At 42.4% G+C, this 24,880-nt stretch overlaps 1 protein-coding gene across 4 annotated transcripts in view; it reads left to right on the forward strand.

Moving 5' to 3' along the window:
* NBEAL1 (neurobeachin like 1) overlaps positions 1-24,880 on the forward strand; it is a 243,708-nt gene that overhangs the window by 215,056 nt on the left and 3,772 nt on the right. For all 4 annotated transcript variants that reach the window (XM_040357247.1, XM_040357248.1, XM_040357245.1 and 1 more), the window contains 8 exons: positions 1,868-1,984; positions 2,454-2,543; positions 8,634-8,743; positions 8,904-9,076; positions 10,701-10,795; positions 15,586-15,702; positions 16,638-16,799; positions 23,660-23,808. In XM_040357247.1, the coding sequence (XP_040213181.1) occupies positions 1,868-1,984; positions 2,454-2,543; positions 8,634-8,743; positions 8,904-9,076; positions 10,701-10,795; positions 15,586-15,702; positions 16,638-16,799; positions 23,660-23,808 (1,013 nt within the window). The remainder of the gene's footprint in view (positions 1-1,867; positions 1,985-2,453; positions 2,544-8,633; positions 8,744-8,903; positions 9,077-10,700; positions 10,796-15,585; positions 15,703-16,637; positions 16,800-23,659; positions 23,809-24,880) is intronic.

Below are 24,880 nucleotides of genomic sequence, written 5' to 3' on the forward strand. Positions count from 1 at the left end.
TTTACAAGCTGACCTTTAATGCTCTGTTTCATTGGGCAACTATTTGGCTAATGAGGTTTAATATTGATAAATGTAAAGTTATGCACTTGGGGGGGGGGCTAAGAATATGCATACATCCTGGGGAAGTACAACTAGGGGAATCCATAGTGGAGAAGGATCTGGGGGTTTTGGTGATCATGGGCTTAAAGGGGAGTTCCAGCCTTTTTTTATGTTTATTAAAAGTCAGTAGCTACAAAAAGTGTAGCTGTTGGTTTTTAATAAACAGGCACTTACCTGTTCCACTGTCCAGTGACGCGGCCACCCGGAGCCTCACTCCTCTCCCCCCCGGAGCTTCACTCCTCTCCCCCCCTCTCCGCCAGCGTCTCTAACTGTGGGCTCCTCCTCTCCCTCTCCTAATGCCCATTGTAGTAAGCTGCTTGCTGTGGGGGCAGTCGTGCAGGCTTGCTCCAGAGCCAGCTCTAAGTGTCTGTAGAAATACAAAGTGTGGTCTGGCCCGCTCCCTTGTCACTGGCTGTGATTGACAGCAGTGGGAGCCAGTGGTTCCCGCTGCTGTCTGAGCCAATGAGGAGCGGTTCCATGCATAAGGTTTTTTTTTTTTTACCTTAACGCATTGAATGCATTAAGATAAAAAAAACTTCAGCCTTTACATCCACTTTAAACCCCAACAATGAGGTTCTGTTGTTTGGTCATTTTCAGTTAAATATACCATTGAGAACATTTTATTATAGCTGTTTAATAAGTACAAAAAAAACTGTTGATCCTAAATCTTGTCAGCTGAAACATCCTGTGCTGTTTACATCCGCCGCACTGTTATTAGTAGTATTGTTCCTAGATGTCTGTCTTCCTCAGTCCATGTTATTTTTAAATAAGGAGGGGTCCTGTAGTATGCCGCGTACACACAATCGGAATTTCCGACAAAAAAAAGTTCAATTCCGACCGTGTGTAGGCTCCATCGGACATTTGCTGTCGGAATTTCCGACAACAAAAATTTGAGTTTTGTTGTTGGAAATTCTGATCGTCATGGCGTTCTTGACGTTCGGAATGCCCAACAACATTTGTGTGACCATGTGTATGCAAGACAAGTTTGAGCCAACATCTGTCGGAAAAAAATCCACGGTTTTGTTGTCAGAATGTCCGATCATCGGTACGCAGCAGTACTGTCACATTTTCTTGCTTAGGGTGGCAACTCTGCTTTTCCATAGATATAGTACAGTGAGTGAGCGTTGTCACCCTAGGACAGAAAGTGTTACTAGCAGGTTCACTGGCTGAAAAAGAGGAAGGAAAGCTTAAAAATACAGCCACCACATCTAAAAACTTTTTTTGTTCTTGGATTTAGCTGCGCTAACGCACAAATTGACTGCTAATATTTTTATATTTTAAAACAAAATCAGTGGGCATATACCATATACAAAATGTGGGCCCTTGATAGTTACTCTAGAACCTCACTGTTAATGCCACAAAAAAAGGTAATGAAAGCAGAGACCTATGCAATAATCTTTATGAATTGACTGTTACAAACAGAATACCGTACAATAGAAATTGGTCTAAAATACGATCTGAATAATAAAACTTTTAGGAAAAATGTAAAAAGTACTATCCCTTTAACTTCCTCCTCGATTCCTTGATCTTCCACCCAAACACTTCCAATTGTGAAGACCAGTCTACTGAAGCTGCTCTGCATGCCAGTTGCCTACCATTTTTGTTGTTGCCAGTCTCCTGAATGTCATCATGCCGGTACTGTAATTAGTACAGAACCCATGTCCACGCCATGCCAAAAAAACTGAAAAAGACTATAGTTTTCATGTAGGCTACAATTCTTATTAAAGTAATCTGATACTGAATGGATATTCATTTTTTTCTGAAAAAGGAGCCTCATCCTCCTCGATTGTCTGCAGAGGAAGTGCTAATGAGACAGACTAAACTGGACAACGCACCACTGAATTTATTCCAGAACCTCACAGAGATGAAATGCTTTTTCATAAAGGTAACTTAATAATGAAAAACAGAAATGCATTCACTTTAAGGCTACATTCACACCTGAGCATTTCAAAGTCACGCGTTTTTACCGTGATTTTGCTACGATTTTGTACAGCTCACTAATGTAAAAAGCAGAGAAACACCTGTAATTGCCCCAAAGAAGCTTGTGTTCTTTTTTGAGCTTAAGGCATTTTTCAGGCGTTTTGCTTCAGGTGACAAAACGCTCAGAAGAGGCGCCATTAAAATGAATGTGATTTTGCTTGTTGGGCGTTTTTCAGGTGTTTTTTCAGGCATTTTATGAGCCTTTTTTTAAACTGAAAATATCAGGTGTGAATGCAATTTTAAGCTGAATTTAAGGTCATATATGAACATATGTTTGTCTTGCTTTTATTATTTGCTGTGTTTCCCTTCCTTACTGTCTTCATACCTATTATGATATAGTCTTTGTCAGCTGAAAAACTGCTTTTATTTTGCAGGGAATTAGCGATGACATCCCAGTTGTTAAAGCCATTGTCCCAAAGAACCAAATGCGCTCCTTCATAACTCAGGGAAGTTCAGAAACGCTGGTGAGTTTTTCCTTTTGATTTGTGGTTTTAACATTTGAATTGACTATCTTAGTCTAAAAAAGTGTTTCTCAACCTTTTTGCAGTCAGGACACCCTTAAAAAGTATGTATAGTCTCAAGGCAGTATAAAAATAATAATCAGCGCCAAACAATAAAATGAAGAAAAAAACTTACTTGCAATAAAATAATAAAAGCTGCTCCTCAAAAAACAATCTAAATTGTGATAAATGAATAAACGTGTAGAGGGCGCTGGACCACTCAGTGCTAATAAATAGTGAACCAAAATGGATAGATGAGAAATAGAATAAATTAAACTATCTCTAATACATATATGAAAAATTATATAAATAAAAAATACAAAATTCCAAAAGTGTCTCTGTGTCCAAAGGAATCTGTAAAAAAGTGTCCCAATAAGTGTTCAATCAATGCATCACATGTGAACAAAGAGAAAAACAAATCTTCTTTCTTGAATATTCTTTATGTGCAGAAAGAGGAAGGAAAAGCCGTCACCACCAAATCCAATCTTCTTAATCACCCTCTAATTGGTGTTGAAGCAAACAAATGTGCTTACCAGAATGAGTGGACTATTATACTGAAACAATAGTCAGCTAGACATATGCAGGATTGTGCCTGCATGCACATCGGACAGGAAATCAATAGTAAGCCTCAATGCCAGGGATTCCAGATGGGATATATAATAAAACAAAAGGGCAATGGAGATGCCAATAGTGTGATACCACTTTAAAATTTATTGTACATAAAAACAGAAAAAAACAAAAAAACAAATGGCCCAGATGGCCTCTTACTTCTAAAAGTGCCTACCCGGCACTGGGGCTGCATGCGTGTCACCGCTACCTTGCGGTGCGGTAATGGACAGGGTCGTCTAATCCGGTGCTGTCTCCGCAACACGGCTTTGGCGTCCCAGCTGGCAGCTCGTATGGGCAGGGAGGCACGTCTCGTGATCGGGTCCGCCTCCGACGTACGTTTCGTCAAGTATAACGTCTTCAGGGGGGCGTGCCCGATCACTGATGCATGATGGTATATGTAGTCTCATAGAGGCTACTGATTGGTCCAAATTTGAGACGGTGAAATGAAAGCAGCCGCGGTGCCGTTTAAGCCATATATCAAGGCATAGCAGTCAAATTATTTAATAAATCATGAAATAGTAACTATACAGCAGCGGATGCCTCAGTAATTGCTAGATGGACTCAAAAAAACCAAAGACAAAAAAGAAAAAAGAGTCGCAAACGAAATCTAGCAAATACCAAAAAGCCGGGGGATGTTAAAAAATACTACACTCGCATCCCTCCGGATGTGCAGACTGAATCTCCATCGTAAAAAACAATATATAGTAAAAAACCATCTCGCAGGCTAAACCAATACATAAGGATGACTGGAGAATAGATATAAAGATAAAAATAAATGAAAAAAGTTGTAGACATTGAATGAATGGTCTACAAAATTAGTGACATAAATTGGGGTAAATGAATAACTCTGCATCCCTCCGGTCGTGCAAGCCACCCACTCCATCCCAGTGCAAAAATACTAGAAAAGTTCATAAGTACCCATATGCACATCTAAGTTTCTGAAAGAAGGAGGATTCTTACTTAGTGTATATAGATGAGAATATACAATATAAAGAAATATATATACAAATGGAGAGAGTCTCTACCTCATACTAATTAAAATAAATAGATAGATAAAGATTATATGGAGTGTATTATTAATTGGATGGACTCTGTCCCTCAGAGCCCAGACCAATTCAGACAATGAATTAAATGTCATAGATTACTGACAGACCATAATTCGCACTAGAAAAAGGATATTAAATTACAAAATAAAATATTGATAAATTAATAAATTAATACCGAACCAGACTAAACCCTGGTTTAGCCTGCGAGATGGTTTTTTACTATATATTGTTTTTTACGATGGAGATTCAGTCTGCACATCCGGAGGGATGCGAGTGTAGTATTTTTTAACATCCCCCGGCTTTTTGGTATTTGCTAGATTTCGTTTGCGACTCTTTTTTCTTTTTTGTCTTTGGTTTTTTTGAGTCCATCTAGCAATTACTGAGGCATCCGCTGCTGTATAGTTACTATTTCATGATTTATTAAATAATTTGACTGCTATGCCTTGATATATGGCTTAAACGGCACCGCGGCTGCTTTCATTTCACCGTCTCAAATTTGGACCAATCAGTAGCCTCTATGAGACTACATATACCATCATGCATCAGTGATCGGGCACGCCCCCCTGAAGACGTTATACTTGACGAAACGTACGTCGGAGGCGGACCCGATCACGAGACGTGCCTCCCTGCCCATACGAGCTGCCAGCTGGGACGCCAAAGCCGTGTTGCGGAGACAGCACCGGATTAGACGACCCTGTCCATTACCGCACCGCAAGGTAGCGGTGACACGCATGCAGCCCCAGTGCCGGGTAGGCACTTTTAGAAGTAAGAGGCCATCTGGGCCATTTGTTTTTTTGGTTTTTTCTGTTTTTATGTACAATAAATTTTAAAGTGGTATCACACTATTGGCATCTCCATTGCCCTTTTGTTTTATTATATATCCCATCTGGAATCCCTGGCATTGAGGCTTACTATTGATTTCCTGTCCGATGTGCATGCAGGCACAATCCTGCATATGTCTAGCTGACTATTGTTTCATTATAATAGTCCACTCATTCTGGTAAGCACATTTGTTTGCTTCAACACCAATTAGAGGGTGATTAAGAAGATTGGATTTGGTGGTGACGGCTTTTCCTTCCTCTTTCTGCACATAAAGAATATTCAAGAAAGAAGATTTGTTTTTCTCTTTGTTCACATGTGATGCATTGATTGAACACTTATTGGGACACTTTTTTACAGATTCCTTTGGACACAGAGACACTTTTGGAATTTTGTATTTTTTATTTATATAATTTTTCATATATGTATTAGAGATAGTTTAATTTATTCTATTTCTCATCTATCCATTTTGGTTCACTATTTATTAGCACTGAGTGGTCCAGCGCCCTCTACACGTTTATTCATAGTCTCAAGGCACCCCAGTCTAAAGCTTGGTTCACGTTACTACTTCAGGGAAAGTACTGCTTTAGCAGACGGGCAAGGGTGTCATTATTCTTAATGGCACCCCCATGCATTGGTAAATGCAGTGCATTTTCAGTGTTCTGAGATTTTAAATAGAGGGTCAGGAACTTCTTTCCCTGTGCTTCTATGGGTAGGGAAGCTCTTTGAAATGATTGGGGTGCCCTACAGAAAGCATGCAGTTGCCCCAATATGAACCACCACCAACCACATTTTTACCACCCCCAACTGCTCCCACTTTAGCTGCAGTGGCAACAGCCAGGGGCGTACACATACTGTGGGCACAGCTGTAAGTATACCTCCAGGTGAATGGGGCTGCACTGCAACTGGAGTTACGGCATGGTGATGCCGTATTTAGGGGGTTAAAACACACGTGAGGGGGCAACATATCAATTCTTCAGCGCCTGTCAAATGCCTCTGAAAATAGTCAGAACAGGGATCATTTTCAGAGGCGTGACAATCCTTGCCGCTATTGTGAACGAGCCCTAAATAGGCATACATACAAACACACACACACACATTCTCATACATACACATACAGTATATACACACACACACACACACACATCCTTTTTAAAAACTGCAATACTGTACACTGTAGTACTGCACTGCCTAGTACTGCCCTGTAGGGGGAGGCAGAGGGCTCAGGACTCAGGAAGTCACCTTCCCGTTCCACTTCTGAAGTGAATTCACTGTCCTGAACAAGCGTCTGTGCCAATGTACAGTTTGGCAGAGGAGTGGGAGCTCGGTCTCGTCTGACAGTCTTTCTCAACCAGAATGCCGCAGCACCCCTGAGGACCTCAAGCGGCACCCCAATTGAGAAAGGCTGGTATGACCGTACCTGAAACAGAAAACTGAATTGAATTGGATTGGAAAAACTGTTACAGCCTCTATCCTTCTTGATATAAGCAACACTAGTAGCTTTACCTGCAGCACTCTCCTTTTTCTCATCCTGTCTCTATATGAATACAAATGCTTAGCTGAGCAAAGAGGCCTAATTTATGGAAATGCCAGCTGTCAGAAGTGCAGGAGGAGCGGTTAAATCAAACCTCAATGGTAGTCCACCCTTCTTTGTCTACGGAACCTACCTCTTATTACACCTCAGATGGATAATATTCACATACACATTACAGCCTAGAAAGTTTTAAAACTCTCTCCCAAAGCCTATGTTTTTTGAAATCACAAGCCTTAGAGAAATAATAAATAATCCTATTGATTTTGTAGAGTCTATGATAGCTGCACAATTTCATATCAAAATACATAACAAATATACAGTATATAAATGTAAAATGTTCTATTGTTGGAAAAAGTGAAATGATTTTACAACGGGGGTTCGCTTTAGGGAGACATAAGCTGGCCATAGAAATTCAGCTGGTTCAGCAGGGACCGGATGAATTTTCATCAGTATGTGGCCATCCCTGTTCAACAGAAGTAGTTCATTATAATCAAATTGTCAAATGTACAAGTTGGAAAACTATTGATCAGTGGCTGCAGCCCCAGGTGCAGCTGTCAGAATATCCGGTTCCAGCGATAGGGATTCCTCCATCCACCTTGTTTGTGTGGAGGTAGGAATCTGCTTTTTTCCCCTTCTCCCAGCGCCTCAGTGATGGTGGATCTGGAAGTAATAATGACTATGCAATTCTGACTTTATTTACACACAGAAGTGTGTCAGTAAACATGAGAATCGTGTTCCCTGATATCCCTGGTTGCTGTTTCGAACAGAGAAGTACATAGACAGGCAACAAGACAGGTGGCAGTCTCCATGCTGGAGGGTATGTTAATGGGTGGGCACCCTTTTCGGCATTTTATCAGGGGGCCGACCCAATCTACAGCTATGATGTATAGCACGCATCTTTGCCACTCAAAAGGTTAAGGCTAGGTTTCCACTATTGCGACCCCCAAAGTCGTGCGATTTCCAGTGCGACTTTGCAATGTGATTTTTTAATGCAGTGTCATGTGACCGGTGAGAACCGAAACAAAGTTGGGCAAAAACCTTTTTAGGAGTCGCTGTGACTTGAGTCGCACCAATTAGAACGGAGACCATTGAAATATATCCATTTTGACTTGTAATGCGACTTTCCATGTGTCAAGTCGCACAACAACTCGCAGTAGTGGAAACCGAGCCTAAAGGGAAATAAATAATGGGGAGGTAAATGCTGTTCGCATGAAAAGACAGGATCCTATTGCTCAGCACTGTATACATTCTGACCTGCGGACTTGGCATGCCTTAGCATCAAATGGGTGCCCAGTATTGTATTTTCCATTGCTCTGACTTTGTTTGCTTTTTCTTCATAGCATACTGGTATTGTCACATGTATGGATTTTCATGTATCTGCTATCTTTCCACTTGGTATCAGTGTTCATTTGGCAGGAGGTTCCCTTGGGGGGGCTTGATGCTTCATGATCATACTTGAATTTTGTTTTTATGATGTTACATTTTGACCATGTGTTTAAGTGTTTGCAGACATCTTGGGCTTCATGGGAATTTCCAAGAGGTGTTGACAACCCTGTCATCATTGTAACCATTTAATGGGATTGTTTTTAGGTTGAGAGTGTCATGGAAGTGGTCCATTGTGTGTTTCTATAAACTTTGGATTTTTTTACATTCATCTCTGATTACCATTTCTTGTTATTTTTGACTGCTTATCGGTTTAGGATACTTGCATTTACACACATAAATTTATTACACTTTGCCCTTTGTGGAGTTATATTGTTTATTTTAATTGGTGCATACACTCCCAATGCTTCTCTTTACCCAGGGTGCCACTGGGACTCTGGAAAATATCCAGTACTTCCAGGTATGGGGAGGGGTGTCATGTCACACTGATCAGCAATGGCAGACCCCGTAATTCCTTAGTAAGCACTTTTAGAGCACACTCGCTAAAGGGCTAAAAGTGTCTCACCAGATTAGATCGAGTTTAAACTAAAAGCACCTCAAAATGTTTTACATTTTTTTGTAACCTTTTTTGTAACAGATCTGTTTTTGTGTTTTTCTCTTAAGGTGACAATAAATCTAAATTTGATTATTGGAACTCACGGATGGTTGCCGTATGACAAGAGCATTTCCAATTATTTTACCTTTACCAAGGATCAGACTGTGACTAATCAAAAGTAAGTGAACTATGGGACCATTTCATTATGGCAGAATTACCGGGCCATTGCTGTTTATGAACAATTATACAAATAATACATGTTGCCTCTTGAATGATTCTAAAGTAATAACACATTCAAAATTGCATCAATTGTACCTGTTCTTTCCTCCTAATGACAGAACCCAGCGCTTTGTGACCGGTCCATTCGCCCCTGGCCTTGAGGTTACCTCCAAGCTGTTTGTGGTGTCTCATGATGGAAAAGTGCTGTTCAGTGGAGGCCACTGGGATAACAGTATTCGAGTGACATCACTGACAAAGGGAAAAGTGATTGGACAACACATTCGTCACATGGGTGAGAGTTAGCAGCCAGTTTTAATATGCTTGTTAAAAAAAAATAATAAAAACACACCACTCCAGTCAGCCATAAAGGCAGGGTATCATTTTTCAGTTATTCTTTTCACATTCTTGTGTAAAAAAAACCTTTTATATAAGGCTCCATTCGCATTAGCGTACCTCTAAAGTCGCATGATTTCCAGTGCTACTTTGATGCGACTTTTGGTGCAACTTTCATCTGACTTTACTTTTTTTTTTTAAGTTGTGCAGTCACCTTTTTAAAGTCACTGCAACTTTAAGTTGCACTGATTTGAATGGGTACAATTGGAAAGAATGGGCTGTGATTTGTCATGCGACTTTGATGTCCAAAGTCAGATGACAAGTCGCACAAGTGTGAATAGAGTCTAATGCCCCTTACAGATGGGGCGGGTTCAGTTGGAGTCCGCCTGCTCACCAGGGAATCTGATACCTGCTAAGCAGGGACATGTCTGGTCTGTGTCCGCTCCGCCTATACATAGCGGACATAGACACAGCCCGCTCTCCTCTATGGGCGGTCGGATGTAAACGGACCACCTGTTTACACACAACTGCCATCCGATCTGATCCGTCAGATGGATGGGGAATGGATCCGTCTCGAGGCTCCTATTTTCTTCCATCCGAAAGATGTACTAAAGTTTGTGTGTGGGGGAAGGGGAACAAGTTAAAAATCATGCAATGGAAAACCTCCCACACTCTATTCTTCCCAGAAGTGTCACCCACATATCCCTTCTGTCTTCTGTTCTTAGTGTTAATTCCTTTAAAAAATATATATATATGTTTTTGCAGGTTTGTTTGGCAGCCTCGCCTTACTTTGGATCAACAATGTTTAATAGAGAATTTAAAATACACCAACAAAGTATGACAAGGATTTTGGATCACTATAGAGCTCCTTGTTTTGTTATTTCTTGATTTGTGTGGTATAATATATTGGTACTCGACACATATACACGTTTCCATTCATGTGCAGTAAACCCAAATCAAAAAACTAATATAATGCAGCTGACCAGTCCTCTGATGTTGTCTAACTTTGGCAGGCTATAGACAGTGGGACTGGATGCTGCACCTGTCCCTCTGGGTAACACACTGATGGAGACATTTCAGTTAGACGCATCTGTGTGGCGAGGGGGGTTTGGAGGTTTTTTGACCTCTTTAAAGCGGTAATAAACTCAAACATTTTTTATATTGCAGATTACCAAATCTTAGCTATGATGGCTGTATTTGTTTTCTTTTTTTAGGCTTTCTTTCCTTTATTTTCATCTGGTGATCCAACCAGTAAGCGTGTTGTTTTTCAACAGAACACGCTTTCTTGCAGATGTAGCAGCTAGAGTGTTGAGACAAACCATTTACCATGTTGTCTGCTGTGCACCCGGTTCTCCTTCATCCAGAGTGGGGGCACTCTAATACAGAAGGTGTGTTACTGGGCAGATCACCAGGTGAAAACAGATGGGAAAAAGGTCTTAAAAAAATAATGCAGCCACCATATCCAAGTATTTGTAATCTACAGTATATTACATTTTTGGTTTATATACCCCTTTAAGGACATATAATGGCTGTTTAGTGTTTTCTTAGCTTAAAGCTTGCCCTTTGTTTTATCTGTCTGATAGACATTGTGACCTGCCTTGCTACGGATTACTGTGGTATACATCTCATATCTGGGTCTCGAGATACAACGTGTATGATCTGGCAAATCTCACAGCAAGTGAGTATTACGTTTTCTTTCTATTTAGTATTTTTTGTCACTGGATTTATATTTTGCTCAGTTTAGAAATTATCTAATATAGAGGCTGACCAAAAAAAGTCATGCAACAAACCAGAAATTCCTCTGCTAATTCTAGGTATAGATTCACCACCTAAACAGTGTAAAGGTAGAGGCCCTCAGGCACTTACTGTAGTTAAAATGTGTAACCTAGGAAGAGTTCCTCTGACACTTACTGTAGTTAAAATCTGAAAACGTGTAAACTAGGAAGTGTTCCTCAGACACTTAAGTAGTTAGAATGTGAAAATGTGTAGCCTGCCCATTCCCCTTTCCTCTGAAGTTGGCCACACTTGTAGAAGTTGGTAGAATCTGGTAGCTTTAAGGCTACTTTCACACTGAGATGCTTTGCAGGCGCTACAGAGCTAAAAATAGCACCTGCAAAGTGCCCTGAAAGAGCCTCTTCTCTCACTCCAGTGTGAAAGCCTGAGGGTTTTCACACCAGATTGGTGCGCCAGAAGGACGCTTAAAAAAGTCCTGCTAGCCACATCTTTGAGGGGCTGTAGGAGCGGTATATACACCGCTCCTACAGAGCCCCTGCCCATTGAAATCAATGGGCAGGGCAGCCGAACCGCTGGCAAAGTGCAGCGGTTTTAACCCTTTTTCGGCCTCTAGTGGGGGTTAAAAGCGCCCGCTAGCGGCCGAATAGCACCACAAAAACGCATCGCCTCTGTGTGAAAAAAGCCTAAAACGTACAGCAAATCAGATTGTAAGGTTTATGGTCAGTTTAAGTGACATGACCGAATGATTAATGGGGAAACAATTCTAGATGTTTCAAATACATTTTAGTAATTCCATTCCAGATGTACTGTACGTTATTTGTCTGTAAGAGTGAAGGTTTGGGCACTACATTGTAGATGGCAAGAAAACAAACATAATAGGGGTAGAACACATGGGAAAACACCCTGTACCGTTACCTGTAAGGCCTTTTCAGACAGGGCGGACTCTGTCCCGATCAGCAGGGGATCCGTTCACAGATCCTCTGCTGATCCAGAACAGAGCGAGTGGATGACACATCCGTGTCCACTCAGTTTCTGCAGAGTGGACACAGATAGAACTCACTCTGCTCAATGAGCGTCCGGATGTAAATGGACAACTACCTTCTGATATTTTTAGTGGACCGGATTGGACCTAGAGATAGGCGGGTGTAAGCAGATACAAGTCCCTTTACACTCACCTGTCCATAGGGATGAACAGACCATCTGATCGAGTCCACTTGAAAAATTGACAGGCAGACCAGATGTGAAAGGGGCATCAATCAGGTCTTGAATTTTTTTTGTTTCTGTGTGACCATTAGGGATGAGCCGAACACTCCCCGGTTCGGTTTGCAGCAGAACATGCGAACAGGCAAAAAAATAGTTTGAACACGCGAACACCGTTAAAGTTTATGGGACACGAACATTAAAATTCATAAGTGCTAATTTTAAAGGTTAATATGCAAGTTATTGTCATAAAAAGTGTTGGGGACCTGGGTCCTGCCCCAGGGGACATGTATCAATGCAAAAAAAAGTTTTAAAAACTGCAGTTTTTTCCGGGAGCAGTGATTTTAATAATGCTTAAAGTGAAATATTCCTTTAAATTTCGTACCTGGGGGGTGTCTATAGTATGCCTGTAAAGTGGCGCATGTTTCCCGTGTTTATTACAGTCTATGCACAAAATTAAATTTCGAAAGGAAAATAAGTAATTTAAAACTACTCGCGGCTATAATGAATTGTCAGGTCCCGGCAATACAGATAAATCATTGAAAAAACAACGACATGGGTCCCACCAGACCATTTCCAGGCCCTTTAGATCTGGTATGGATATTAAGGGGAACCCTGCGCCAAATAAAAAAATAATGGCGTAGGGGCCCCCCTCAACATCAATACCAGACCTTTCAGGTGTGGTATGGATTTTAAGGGAAACCCCATGCCAAAATAAAATAAAAAATGGTGTGGGGTTCCCCCCAAAAAATCCATACCAGACCCTTATCCGAGCAATGCATGCAACCTGGCAGGCCACAGGAAAAGAGGGGGGACGAGAGAGCGCCCCCCCTCCTGAACCGTACCAGGCCACATGCCCTCAACATGGGTAGGATGTCCCCATGTTGATGGGGACAAGGGCCTCATCCCCCACAACCCTTGCACGGTGGTTGTGGGGGTCTTTGGACCGGGGGCTTATCGGAATCTGGAGGCGCCCTTTTACAAAGGGGACCCCCAGATGCCGGCCCCCCCATGTGAATATGTAGCGGGATACATTGTACCCCTACCATTTCACCCAAAAAAGTGTCAAAAAAGTAAAAAAACACACATACAGCTTGGGACAAGTCCTTTAATTTAAAAAAAAATTCCAGCGCTGCAATCCTTCTACGACCTGGACCCACCACCACGAACGATACAGCCTCCATAGGAGGCACCCAGCCGAATAATGCATGACCCATCTGACAGCTCTTAAATAATCGAGGTTGGGGCCACCCGTGATGTGGATGGGTGACCCCGCCCCCTCTGACGCAACAGGGGTTTCCCGTGATGCATCAGATGGGGCAGGGTCACCTGTGACACCACAGAGAAACCACCGCAAACCCCTGTTGCGTTAGAGGCGGGGGGGGGGGGGGTCACTGTTCCCCAAAAAAATGCAGTTTTAAAACTTTTTTTTGCATTGATACATGTCCCCTGGGGCAGGACCCAGGTTCCCAAACACTTTTTATGACAATAACTACTTGCATATTAGTCTTTAAAATTAGCACTTTTGATTTCTCCCATAAACTTTTAAAGCAGGGCTTGACAAATTTGCTTGGAATCTAGGAGCCAGCTAAAAAAGTTAGGAGCCAGAAACGCGGACTGTCCCGACGAGCTCGCCCGCAGAAGCAAACGCATACGTGAGTAGCGCCCGCATATGAAAGCGGTGTTAAAACCACATATGTGAGGTATTGCCGTGATTGGTAGAGCGAGAGCAATAATTCTAGCCCTAGACCTCCTCTGTAACTCAAAACATGCAACCTTTAGAATTTTTTAAACAACGCCTATGGAGATTTTAAAGGGTAAAAGTTTGTCGCTATTCCACGAGCGAACACAATTTTGAAACGTGACATGTTGGGTATCAAGTTACTCGGCGTAACATTAGCTTTCACAATATAAAAAAAAATTGGGCTAACTTTACTGGTGTCTTATTTTTTTTATTAAAAAAAAAATATTTTTTCCCAAAAAAGTGCGCTTGTAAGACCGCTGTGCAAATACGGTGTGACAAAAAGTATTTAAAGTGGGTGATGTTCTCTCGCGCTACTATGAGTAAATAGTGGATGATCAAAGGGGTGTGTTGATATCTAAGCAGCGATATCTAAATAGTGTTCACTTTGCACCAATAGTAAATAATAAGTAAGATGATACCGCGCTCAAGAAAAATACATCAAACATAAAAACACAAATATCAAAAAATTACTGTGATGTCAAGGAGGAGTAATCAGTGAAAATGAATGAAGAAAAATAATAGTGATCACTTAGAAGTGAAAAAGTGCCTAAAACGTGGTCACTTAAAAAAGGCCAGTACCTAAAACAAGTGGCAAGTAACAAAAGCAAAAAATATATATATAATACTAAATCAGTGTCAATAATATATAAATGTATAAATGAATACAAGTCCACTTGAGTGAAAACAAATATATATAATGGATGTCTGTCTTCAGATGGCCAGTAATAGAATAATAGTGGTTTCAGGAATAGTCCATAAAAGATGGTACAGAATAATATGTACTCTGGAATGATGAAGAATCCCTCCACCAATCTCCAAGAACTCTCACCTTAATGGAATGATAATGGGCATAAATGGGTCTCTAATGGGTCAACCTCAGGCTTCCATTCTCTCCTCCTCCCCTTCCAACTCCATGTATCGTTTGATCTCCAGCTGGTACAACTCTCCTAGTTTGGAGTATTGAGGCAATAAAGCCTCAATACGAGTCACAATAATGGAGGGAAGAGAAAAAAGAAGAAAAGAGGCCTCCAATAGTGAAATACCGTAAAATATTTGAAGTTTAATAGCTAAAATCATGGACTCTTACATAAAAGATGAAAAAAAAATTGCAAAACAATGAAAATCGGCGTTCCAGATGCCTTCTCACATCAATTCCGGTCACTTCCGGTGTGCGTCAGCCTCGCGTGCCCACATCACAGTCATTTTTGGATATTTGTGTTTTTATGTTTGATGTATTTTTCTTGAGCGCGGTATCACCTTACTTAGTATTGACAGAAAGTATTGCAACGACTACCATTTTATTCTCTAGGGTGTTAAAATAAAAAATATATATAATGTTTGGGGGTTCCAATTAGAGGGAAGGAGATGGCAGTGAAAACAGACAGGGGAAGCTCCATTAGCATTGCTGGTTGTCTTGTCATACCAAAGGCCACCAAGATGGTGCCAGATCACAGAAGGAAGCGTAGGTCTGCAGAAGGCCGCAAAGCCGCGGCCCCAATTACCGTCCGGCGTGGCCCGACACGTTTGCACAGCGGGGGAGGTGGGGGCGCGCGGAGACGCAGGATACCCCAGCTGTGCCACCCCAGGCGCCAGGTCGTTAATTCTAGTCGCAATTGTGACCTGGCGCCCAGGGTTTGTCGAAACCTGTTTCGAATTAGCCGCGAACACATTGTTCGCTATTCGGCGAACGGGCAAACAGCCAATGTTCGATCCGAACATAAAGCTCATCACTATTGACCATATAGACAATCTTTGTACTGCTAATTAAGTGTTTTTTTTTCTTTCTTCAGGGTGCGGTTTCTGGTGACCTGTCGGGCAAACCTTTGCAGATCTTGTACGGACACACAAATGAAATCTCTAGTGTTGCCATTAGCACCGAGCTAGACATAGCTGTTTCTGGTGCCAGAGTACGTTTTTTTTTTAATAGTTGTTTAAAACCCAAATTAACTTTTAGTTTAAAAGATATGTTCACCTTTTATAGCATTTTACCCATATTCAGGGTGTAACATGTTATGAAAAAAAACGCCCCCCCCCCCCCCCCCCCGCTGTGACAGCTAGTGCAGGATCTTTATTGCTGTCAAAATTGTGAAAAAATGAGGTCCACCCGGCTGTATCACTCATTTGCAGTCGTCTGTGAATGGAAAACTACAAGGCCCGTCAGCCTTAGCATCTGTCGGCTTATAGTTCCTAATGAACTTCCGCTGTGCTGTGGTAGTTCATTGATTCTTCCTGTTGGCATGTTTCGGCTTGCTCGTATGAGGTGACAGGTCTGTAGGAGACCTGCATGGCATCAGTGATCTGCTGATTGCTGGTGCAATGCTTTACAGTCTTCTGTAGCAAAAAATTAAAAATGCAAATTTTTCCCTGCAAAAAAAAATTGTGCATTTATTATTTTTTGTCAAAAGGTGAACTTATCCTTTAAATTTGCTTAACACATTTAGGAGCATCAAAAACAAAAGGTGCCCAAAGTTTTACAGTCTGAAAAAGAAAGCCTTTTCCCCGCCAGTATGCTGCAGAAATAGACCCTTGCTCTCTATGTGGAAGCAGTGGTCTCTCTGCAGGTATGACAAGAATCTGCTCCTAAAGTTCTGCAATCAGCAAGGTTCATGCTTCCTGCTGACTGGTTAGCTCTAGCTCTTACTCACGGATGCTTTCCAAAGAATATGAACTTTAACACTTTGAGCACCTTTTGCTCTGATGCATCCGAAATGTTTTTAGCTGAAAGTCACCATTCACTTGGGTTTTAATAAATAAATAATTCAGATATTATACTAAGAGCATGATCCATTTTCACACCCTGGTGTACTAATACAAATTTGAATTCATTTTTCCTTTGTGACAGAATGGAATAGTGATTATCCATACAATCCGACGAGGTCAGTACATGAGGACACTGAAACCACCAAGTGATAGTTCCCTTGTCATGACTATTCCCAATTTAGCTGTGTCCTGGGATGGACATATTGTCATCCACAGCAGCCTGGAAGGCAAAGGAACCCTTAAGGTATGTTATCATGTATTAATATTTAAAGCTGAACTTTCAGGCAGATACAAAAAACACCAATCTATGCAGTTATGTATTGATTATAAAACCAATAAAGTTATTTCCTAAAAAGCACCTGAAAAAATAGGATTTTCACCCATATCGTAAAATACTTTTACTGGAGTTCATTGAGGGACACACATTTTATTTTTTTAACCTTTTGGTTATGCTACCAACGAAAGAGGATTGGACACTGGAAAACTAAAAAAACTGTAGGCCCACCCAGGATAACCCCCTCCCCCCTACTACCAGCATGCCCAAGTTTTGTAGCAAAAAAGTACCAAGAATACAATCGTAAACTTATAAAAGTAGGACGTGTTTCCCATGTCCCACGAAAAGGAATGTACGATGCGTACAAAAATCCTGTTTTCTTTCATGTCCAATGAGGAATACAGAAAGTCTTAAACCTTCAGAATTTCCAAAAGCATTCCAACTGAGAGGTGGTCAACACAGCAACAATCTGTAACCTACCCATGAAAAAAATCAAACAAAAAACTGGGGACTTCTTGCAGGTCAAAGAGCTGCCTGGAGAATCTTTCACCTGGAATTTGGCATCAGATGAGGCCTTAAAGTCCACCTGGTATAACTTAGAGACTGTGTTGGCAGAAGACCAAAGGGGCAGCCTTGCAAATATGGAAAACAGTATCCTTATTACAAAAAGCTCAAAAGGAACGCGCATATCTAGTGGAATGCACATTACCAGGAAAGGTGGAACCTGATCCTTGAGAACATAAACTTGGATGATGGTCTGCCTTAAGGTACACATGATCCGAAAATCGTACAAAAAATACCACTTTTAAAGCGATCTTACAATAAGCGGATCGTTGGTACACAGCTTTCGAGTGCTGATCACAACAGTTCATCCAATATATTCTGATCGGACGATACCAGATCGTATGTAATCGTATGAAATTTGGTTTGGGTGACCCTCCTGTGGAATGGCTCAATGCTGTAGATACAGTCAAACTGGAGATGGAAAGTTGATCGGAAGCTGGGGCTTCTTCTCAAGGACTCAGGACTACTTCCCAAATCCAGAGCAGGGAGATTTCTGAGCCACCAACCAAGGGGCAAACTAGTATTCGGTGAAAGACAAATAGGACATGTTCATTCAATCTCTGTACAGACCAATTTCAACAGAATGTTGTGTTGTAGAGATCTGGAGTGAAACTGGGCACATGGAACGGTCTTGAAAGAGGCTACCATCTGACCCAGGACTCTCCTGCACAGAGTTGGATGACTCTTACGACTATCTAGTCTAAGGTCTCTCCCATGGAAGATGCACTCTAGCCTAAGCTGTGTCCATGACTAGACCCAGATACTTTAACCACTTCCCACCCGGCCACTGCATATATACGGCTGAGTGGGCGCTCTCTCCTTCTGAGTGTACGTTCAGGAACGTCCCTCAGATGGAGGAGGTTCACGCATGCGCAGCGGCGCGATCCCGATGCCCTTGTGTCACCCGGACACGGTGCATCTCCTATCGGCAGGAGGGCTCTGTGATTGGCCCTCCTGGTCACATGACGGCTGTGTCCAATCACAGCCGTCATGTGATGTAAATAGAGAGTCGGTTGCTAAGTGATTGGCTCTCCTTTTCTCACAGGGAGAGGAGAGGAGAGTGGATCGCTGCAGCCGGCCGGTGATCAGTGTGTTTGAGCTGTTTTTTACAGCTTTTTACACACTGATCACCAACCTAGTAACACACATGTCCCCACACAATAAAATCACATGTCCCAATGATCATCTGCATACATATGTCCGTGATCACACAAACCAATTATTATACACTTAACGGGATTTTTCTTTTTACCAAAGACATGTAGCGGAATACATTTTGGCTTAAATTTATGACAAAATTCGATTTTATTGGATTTTTTTAAAATAGAAAGAAGAAAATATATTTTTTTTTTCCCCAAGTTTCCGCCCTTTTTTCGCTTATATCACAAAAAAGAGTCGTGAATAAATACCACCAAAAGAAAGCCCTATTTGTGCGAACAAAAGATAAAAAATTTATTTGGGTACAGCGTAGCATAACCACGCAATTTTCAGAAATGGTACCCTCGTACATACGTGGTGTACAGGATTCTGCTGTTTTTACAGAAGGGAGTGGATCAGGCTCTCGCCTTAAGTACGGTTAGGAGTCAGATTTCTGCTCTGGTTGTTTACTTTCAGCGACCCTTGGCGTCGCACTCCTTGGTGCGTACGTTTGTTCAGGGGGTCTGGCATGTGGCCCCTCCGGTGCGCCCTCCACTACCCCCATGGGACTTGAATTTAGTCCTTTCGGTGCTTCAGGATGCTCCCTTTGAGGACATTCGGGAGGTTTTTTGTTGACTATCATAAAAGGTGATTTTTTTCTGGTAGCAATTACCTCGATCAAGGCGAGTGTCTGTCTGAACTGGCGGCATTGTTTTTCAAGGCTCCCTACTTGGTCATCCATAATGATTAGGTGGTGCTGTGGCCGTAGCCGTCTTTTCTCCCAAAGGTCGTTTCGGCTTTTCAAATTAATGTGGACATTGTTCTTCCATCCTTATGTCCTCAGCCGAAATACCAGGTGAAGGCCACTTTACATCCTCTGGATGTGGTTCGGGCCCTACGAGTGTACTTATCTGCTACGGTTCCGTTCCGGAAGTCGGACTCACTGTTCGTGTTGGTGGCTGGTCCTACAAGAGGGCCTGGCAGTCTAGTCGGCCACCATTTCTAGGTGGTTCCGACGGATTGTGCTTCAGGCCTATGCCCTGAAGGGGTGGGCGCCTCCCTTTCGGGTTACGGCGCATTCGACCAGGGCGATCGGGGCCTCTTGGGCTTTCCGGCATCATGCCTCTGTGTTACAGGGGTGTAAGGCAGCGACCTGGTCGTCGATCCACACTTGAGCTTTAAGAGGTAGTCACCTGGCGCAGCACCCCATCACTCTCCTTCTTGGTCAAATAGCCCTTACACAGCCTGGAGGTGTGTTTGGGGTCATTGTCCTGTTGAAAAATAAATGATGGTCCAACCAAACGCAAACCGGATGAATTAGTATGCCGCTGCAAGATGCTGTGGTAGCCATGCTGGTTCAGTATGCCTTAAATTTTGATTAAATCCCCAACAGTGTCACCAGCAAAGCACCCCCACGCCATCACACCTCCTCCATGCTTCACAGTGGGAACCAGGCATGTAGAGTCCATCCGTTCACCTTTTCTGCGTCGCACAAAGACACTGGGTTTGGAACCAAAGATCTCAAGTTTGGACTCATCAGACCAAAGCACAGATTTCCACTGGTCTAATGTCCATTCCTTGTGTTCTTTAGCCCAAACAAGTCTCTTCTGCTTGTTGCCTTTTTTTAGCAGTGGTTTCCTAGCAGATATTCTACCATGAAGGCCTGATTCACACAGTCTCCTCTTAACAGTTCTAGAGATGTGTCTGCTGCAAAAGGTGGCTACTGTGTGTGTGTATATATAATATATATAATTGATTGGTTTGCGCAAAAGTTTTAGCGTCTACAAAATAGGTAATAGATTTATGGCATTTTTTTTAATACTAGTAATGGCGGTGATTAGCGATTTTTATCAGGACTGCAACACTTTTGACACTTTTTTGTGACCATTGAAATTTATACAGCGATCAGTGCTATAAAAATGCACTGATTACTATATAAATGTCACTGGCAGGGAAGGGGTTAACACTAGGGGCGGTCAAGGGGTTAATTGTGTTCCATGGGAGGTGTTTCTAACTGTGGGGGCAGTGTACTGATTGGAGGAGGAATAGAATTAGGAACCCCAAAGACCCAAAAGACCAAAAAAAAAGGAAGGGGCGAGAGGACTGTATCGGTACTGTATGAGCAGGTAAACTCAAAGAGTAATTATATAAAAAATATATAAATTTATTAACATGGTATCAGAAAGACAGACATAATCATAAAATACATCGAAATACAAGACAATGAACATTCAGCGAGACCGGCCATACAAGTCACCGAGCTAGAATAGTCCCCGGAGGGTGGATCACGGAGAGAGTGGAGGTCATGCAGAGCGGATTCTCAACTAGTTTCGCCACTGAGTCGCTTCGTCAGGAGATGTCTAAAAATGATACATAGTTGTTAGCAAATAGGGCTATATATACATATATATAAACATGCATGGGCCAACCAAGTGCCAACAGACAAATATTAAAGTATCAATTGTACATAGAAACATTTGAGAAATACTTAGGGGAACAAGCGCTGTGTGGCTTACCTATAGAGAGAACACCAATCTGCTCGGATGTCGCAGCCGACCATGAACCCAAGGAGATGTAAGGAGGTGCCTCACTCCCTCACATCTCCTTGGGTTCATGGTTCCCTCACCTCCCTCACATTACCAGAATTCCTTTACACTTGTCACGTTGGCACGTTATCACCATCACCATGTCACATTATACTTCATTTGACAGCCTCAACTTACGATGCCCCTATGTATCTAGTTAAACAGGTCCACCTCCGCAGTTGTCCCCCTTGGTCGCCGTGGGAGATTTTTCCGCGGTCGGCTGCGACATCCGAGCAGATCGGTGATCTCTCTATAGGTAAACCACACAGCGCTTACCCCAAGTATTTCTCTAATGTTTCTATGTACAATTGATACTTTAATATTTGTCTGTTGGCGCTTGGTTGGCCCATGCATGTTTATATATATATGTATATATAGCCCTATTTGCTAACAACTATGTATAATTTTTAGAATTCTCCTGACGAAGCGACTCAGTCGCGAAACTAATTGAGACTCCGCTCTGCGTGACTTCCACACTCACCGCGATCCTCCCTCCGGGGACTATTCTAGCTCGGTTACTTGTATGGCCGGTCTCGCTGAATGTTCATTGTCTTGTATTTCGATGTATTTTATGATTATGTCTGTCTTTTTGATACCATGTTAATAAATGTATATATTTTTTTATATAATTACTCTTTGAGTTTACCTGCTCATACAGTACCGATACAGTCCTCTCGCCCCGTCCTTTTTTGGTCTTTGGGGTCCCTTAAGTCTTAATTCTATTCTAACTGATCTTTAGGATGATGGTACTATTATTTCTATACACCATGTACTAAGAGGTTTCTATTTAAATCATGACTGGAGGAGGAGAAAGATCGCTTTTCCTAATCGCTAGGAATAGACGATCACTCTCCACTTCCCTGAGAGAACAGGGATTAGTTTGTTTACATTGACAGATCCTCGTTCTGCCTCTCTATTTCTGTGATTGCGGGTGGCTGGCGGACATCATCGCTCCCCTGCCGTGTAGCGCGCGTGCGTGCCTTCTTTAACTGTTTTAAAGCAGTGGTTCTCAACCTGGGGGTCGAATGGCAATTTGCCATGGGTCACCGAATCCTGAACTGTTCCAGAAGCCCCCACCGCTCTCCCAGCCTTTTCGCAGAAGCTCAGCAGGGCTGTCCCTAGAGCCTGTGGCTGCCCAGCTGGGCTGTTCCTGGAGCCCGCAGCCACCCAATCAGCCTTTTCTAAGTCACCCATTCAGTTCATGGCATGATTGGGAGGGCAGAGACTAGAGGTCAGCTGACTGGTGAGGAATGTGAAGTGGAAAGGGGTTGGAGGAGACCCTATGTCCTGATTTTGGCACAGGTGTCACTGCTGCGAGACACCACAGAGCTTGAGACACAGTGAAGCTTGAGACACAGTGAAGCTTGAGACACAGTGAGTAACACTACCTGTGATTATAGTTGCCATTAAAAGTCCCCACTACAGTTCTTAGATCAGCATATGACCTTGATCAAGAGCACCTAAGTTGGCTGATCAGAACTCAGCCCAGCACTGCCTCTGATCGCACCCCCCCGCAAGACTACCATTCATCCCAACTTTCCACCAGCACTGCCACTCATCTCATTCTCCCCACTCCCTCACCAAGGAGTAAGAGAAGGAATAAAAATAGAGAATACATGGAAGGGTGAGGAAAAGAGGGGGAGGAACAAAGAACAAGAAATGAGGATAGAGAGAGATAAAAGGGAAAGAAAGAAGAACAAAGAGAGTGGTCCCAAAATGTACCATGAGGAGTTTTAATACTGTACGAGTGAAAGGGACTCAGGGAGTGCTAAATGTCCATGGGTTAGGGGCGCAAATTACTTGTCTTGCCTTGGGTGGTGCTGACAACCTACGCTACGAAAATAATTCTACTGTTAGGGGTCCCCACAACATGGGAAATTTTACCAAGGGGTCACGGCACTATTAAGGTTGAGAACCACTGCTTTAAAGGGTCGACATACAGCTACGGCGATTTGCGGGAACGAGCCGACCTGCCGCTGTATAATGAAGGTGGCTGGTCAGCAAGTTGATAAACGATGCAAGCAAGAAGCAGCAGCAGGGAAATGCTTCCTCAATGCTATATGGAGGGAAAGAGAATGGAACGCAAGCGCAGGCGACACTCCACTAAGTAGATGACATGAGAAAAGTCTGTACCAAGCTCTCCTTTCAGTGTTTTCCACAAGTCTGAAGGCCTAGACGCTTGGTCACATGATGTCTGCCGGAGGGAAGGTTCATCCACTTGGAACTTTGGTCCTGCCTTTAACATAGTTTATATGACCAATTGCCTAGGCCTTCAGCCATATGGTCAACACTGTAGAGGATCTGGAGAGCAACAGTTTTTGGCTAGAAAAAGTATTCTTTTTGTATCCATCCCAAACTATAAGTATAGTTGTAAGGTACATTTTGAGTTCATATGGCTGCTTAAATTTTCAGTGACACAATTTAAATAAATTATTTTGACAATTTCCTACACAGCCCTGTCAATATATTGGAGCACAATTTTACTTTGTTCTTGCTTAATGACAGTGGGCTGTGGTTTAATATTATGTGTATTTCTGATTACAGAACAGGAATGCCTTACATCTGTACAGTGTAAATGGAAAGTACCTAGGCTCTGAGAGTCTGAAGGAGCAGATACTGGACATGTATGTGACTGTGGAGAACATTGTGACTGGCAGTCGTCAGGGACTTCTTTCAATACGTGATCTATACAGGTATTCAGATTTTCCATGGAAAGATATTTCAGTCTGAAAATAAAAGTTGTGATCATTTACGAATGCTTGTGGGAATGATGTTTAATTGGAATAGAGATAATGTAAGGGTTCTTTTTTAGCACATGTGTGTAGTATAGAATGTCTTGGGCCCCTTTCACACATGCTGTCCATTTGTCAGTTTTTCTTCCATCCGTGGATGGATGAAAAACGGACTTCAATACATCTCTATGGAAAAACGGATGTAAATAGATGGAAAATGGATGTAAACGAAAGGGCCGTTATACTCTCAGAGGACCCATATGTTTTTTTTTATTAACAATTAAGTGATCTGGTTATATAAACAAAAGACTTCTGAGAAGAACCTAAACAGATCAGATCCTCTACACAATTTGAAAAGATTTGTCCTCAATGCACCAAGCCCATTCATACTAAATCACTAGATCAGCCTTTTTCAACTGGGGTGCCAACATTTCCCCAAATTGCCCAAAAATTTACAAGCTGTCGGGTGGATCAAGCCTGCCCTTTTTTTGTTACAGAAAGCCACAGGTTTTATTGTGCAGCATTACAACCATGAGCACCATGCAGGCCAGCTGTCTGCGTCCTAACAACTGATGACATAAGGAGCACGTAGGGTATGTGCACAGCATTCCTGTTTTATCCTCCTCTGCCCTTCTCCCATCAGCTATGGTCTCACGTTAGGTGGTTGTAAAGGCTGATTGGCTTTTTGATTTGCTGATCGCACTCCTGATTGGCTTTTGGCAGCAGCAGGAACCACTGGCTGTCAATCACTGGCAGTGAGCCAATCTGGAGACTCTGTATAAATAAAGAACACAGAGCCACGGGTCGGGAAGACATCTTCTTGGGTGCCCCCACAGCAAGCTCCTTGCTGTGGAGGCACCTGGCAGGAGGGAAGGGCCACCATGATTGCCGTCGTTGGACCCTAAAAGAGGAGGATTTGTGCTGCTTTGTGCAAAACCACTGCACAGAGCAGGTAAGTATGACATGATTTTTTTCTTTAAAATAACAAACACAAGACTTTAATATCCCTTTTAACTGCATAAGTTACTTAAGT

This window comes from Rana temporaria, chromosome 6 (assembly GCF_905171775.1).
Source record: "Rana temporaria chromosome 6, aRanTem1.1, whole genome shotgun sequence".
Taxonomy (NCBI): domain Eukaryota; kingdom Metazoa; phylum Chordata; class Amphibia; order Anura; family Ranidae; genus Rana; species Rana temporaria.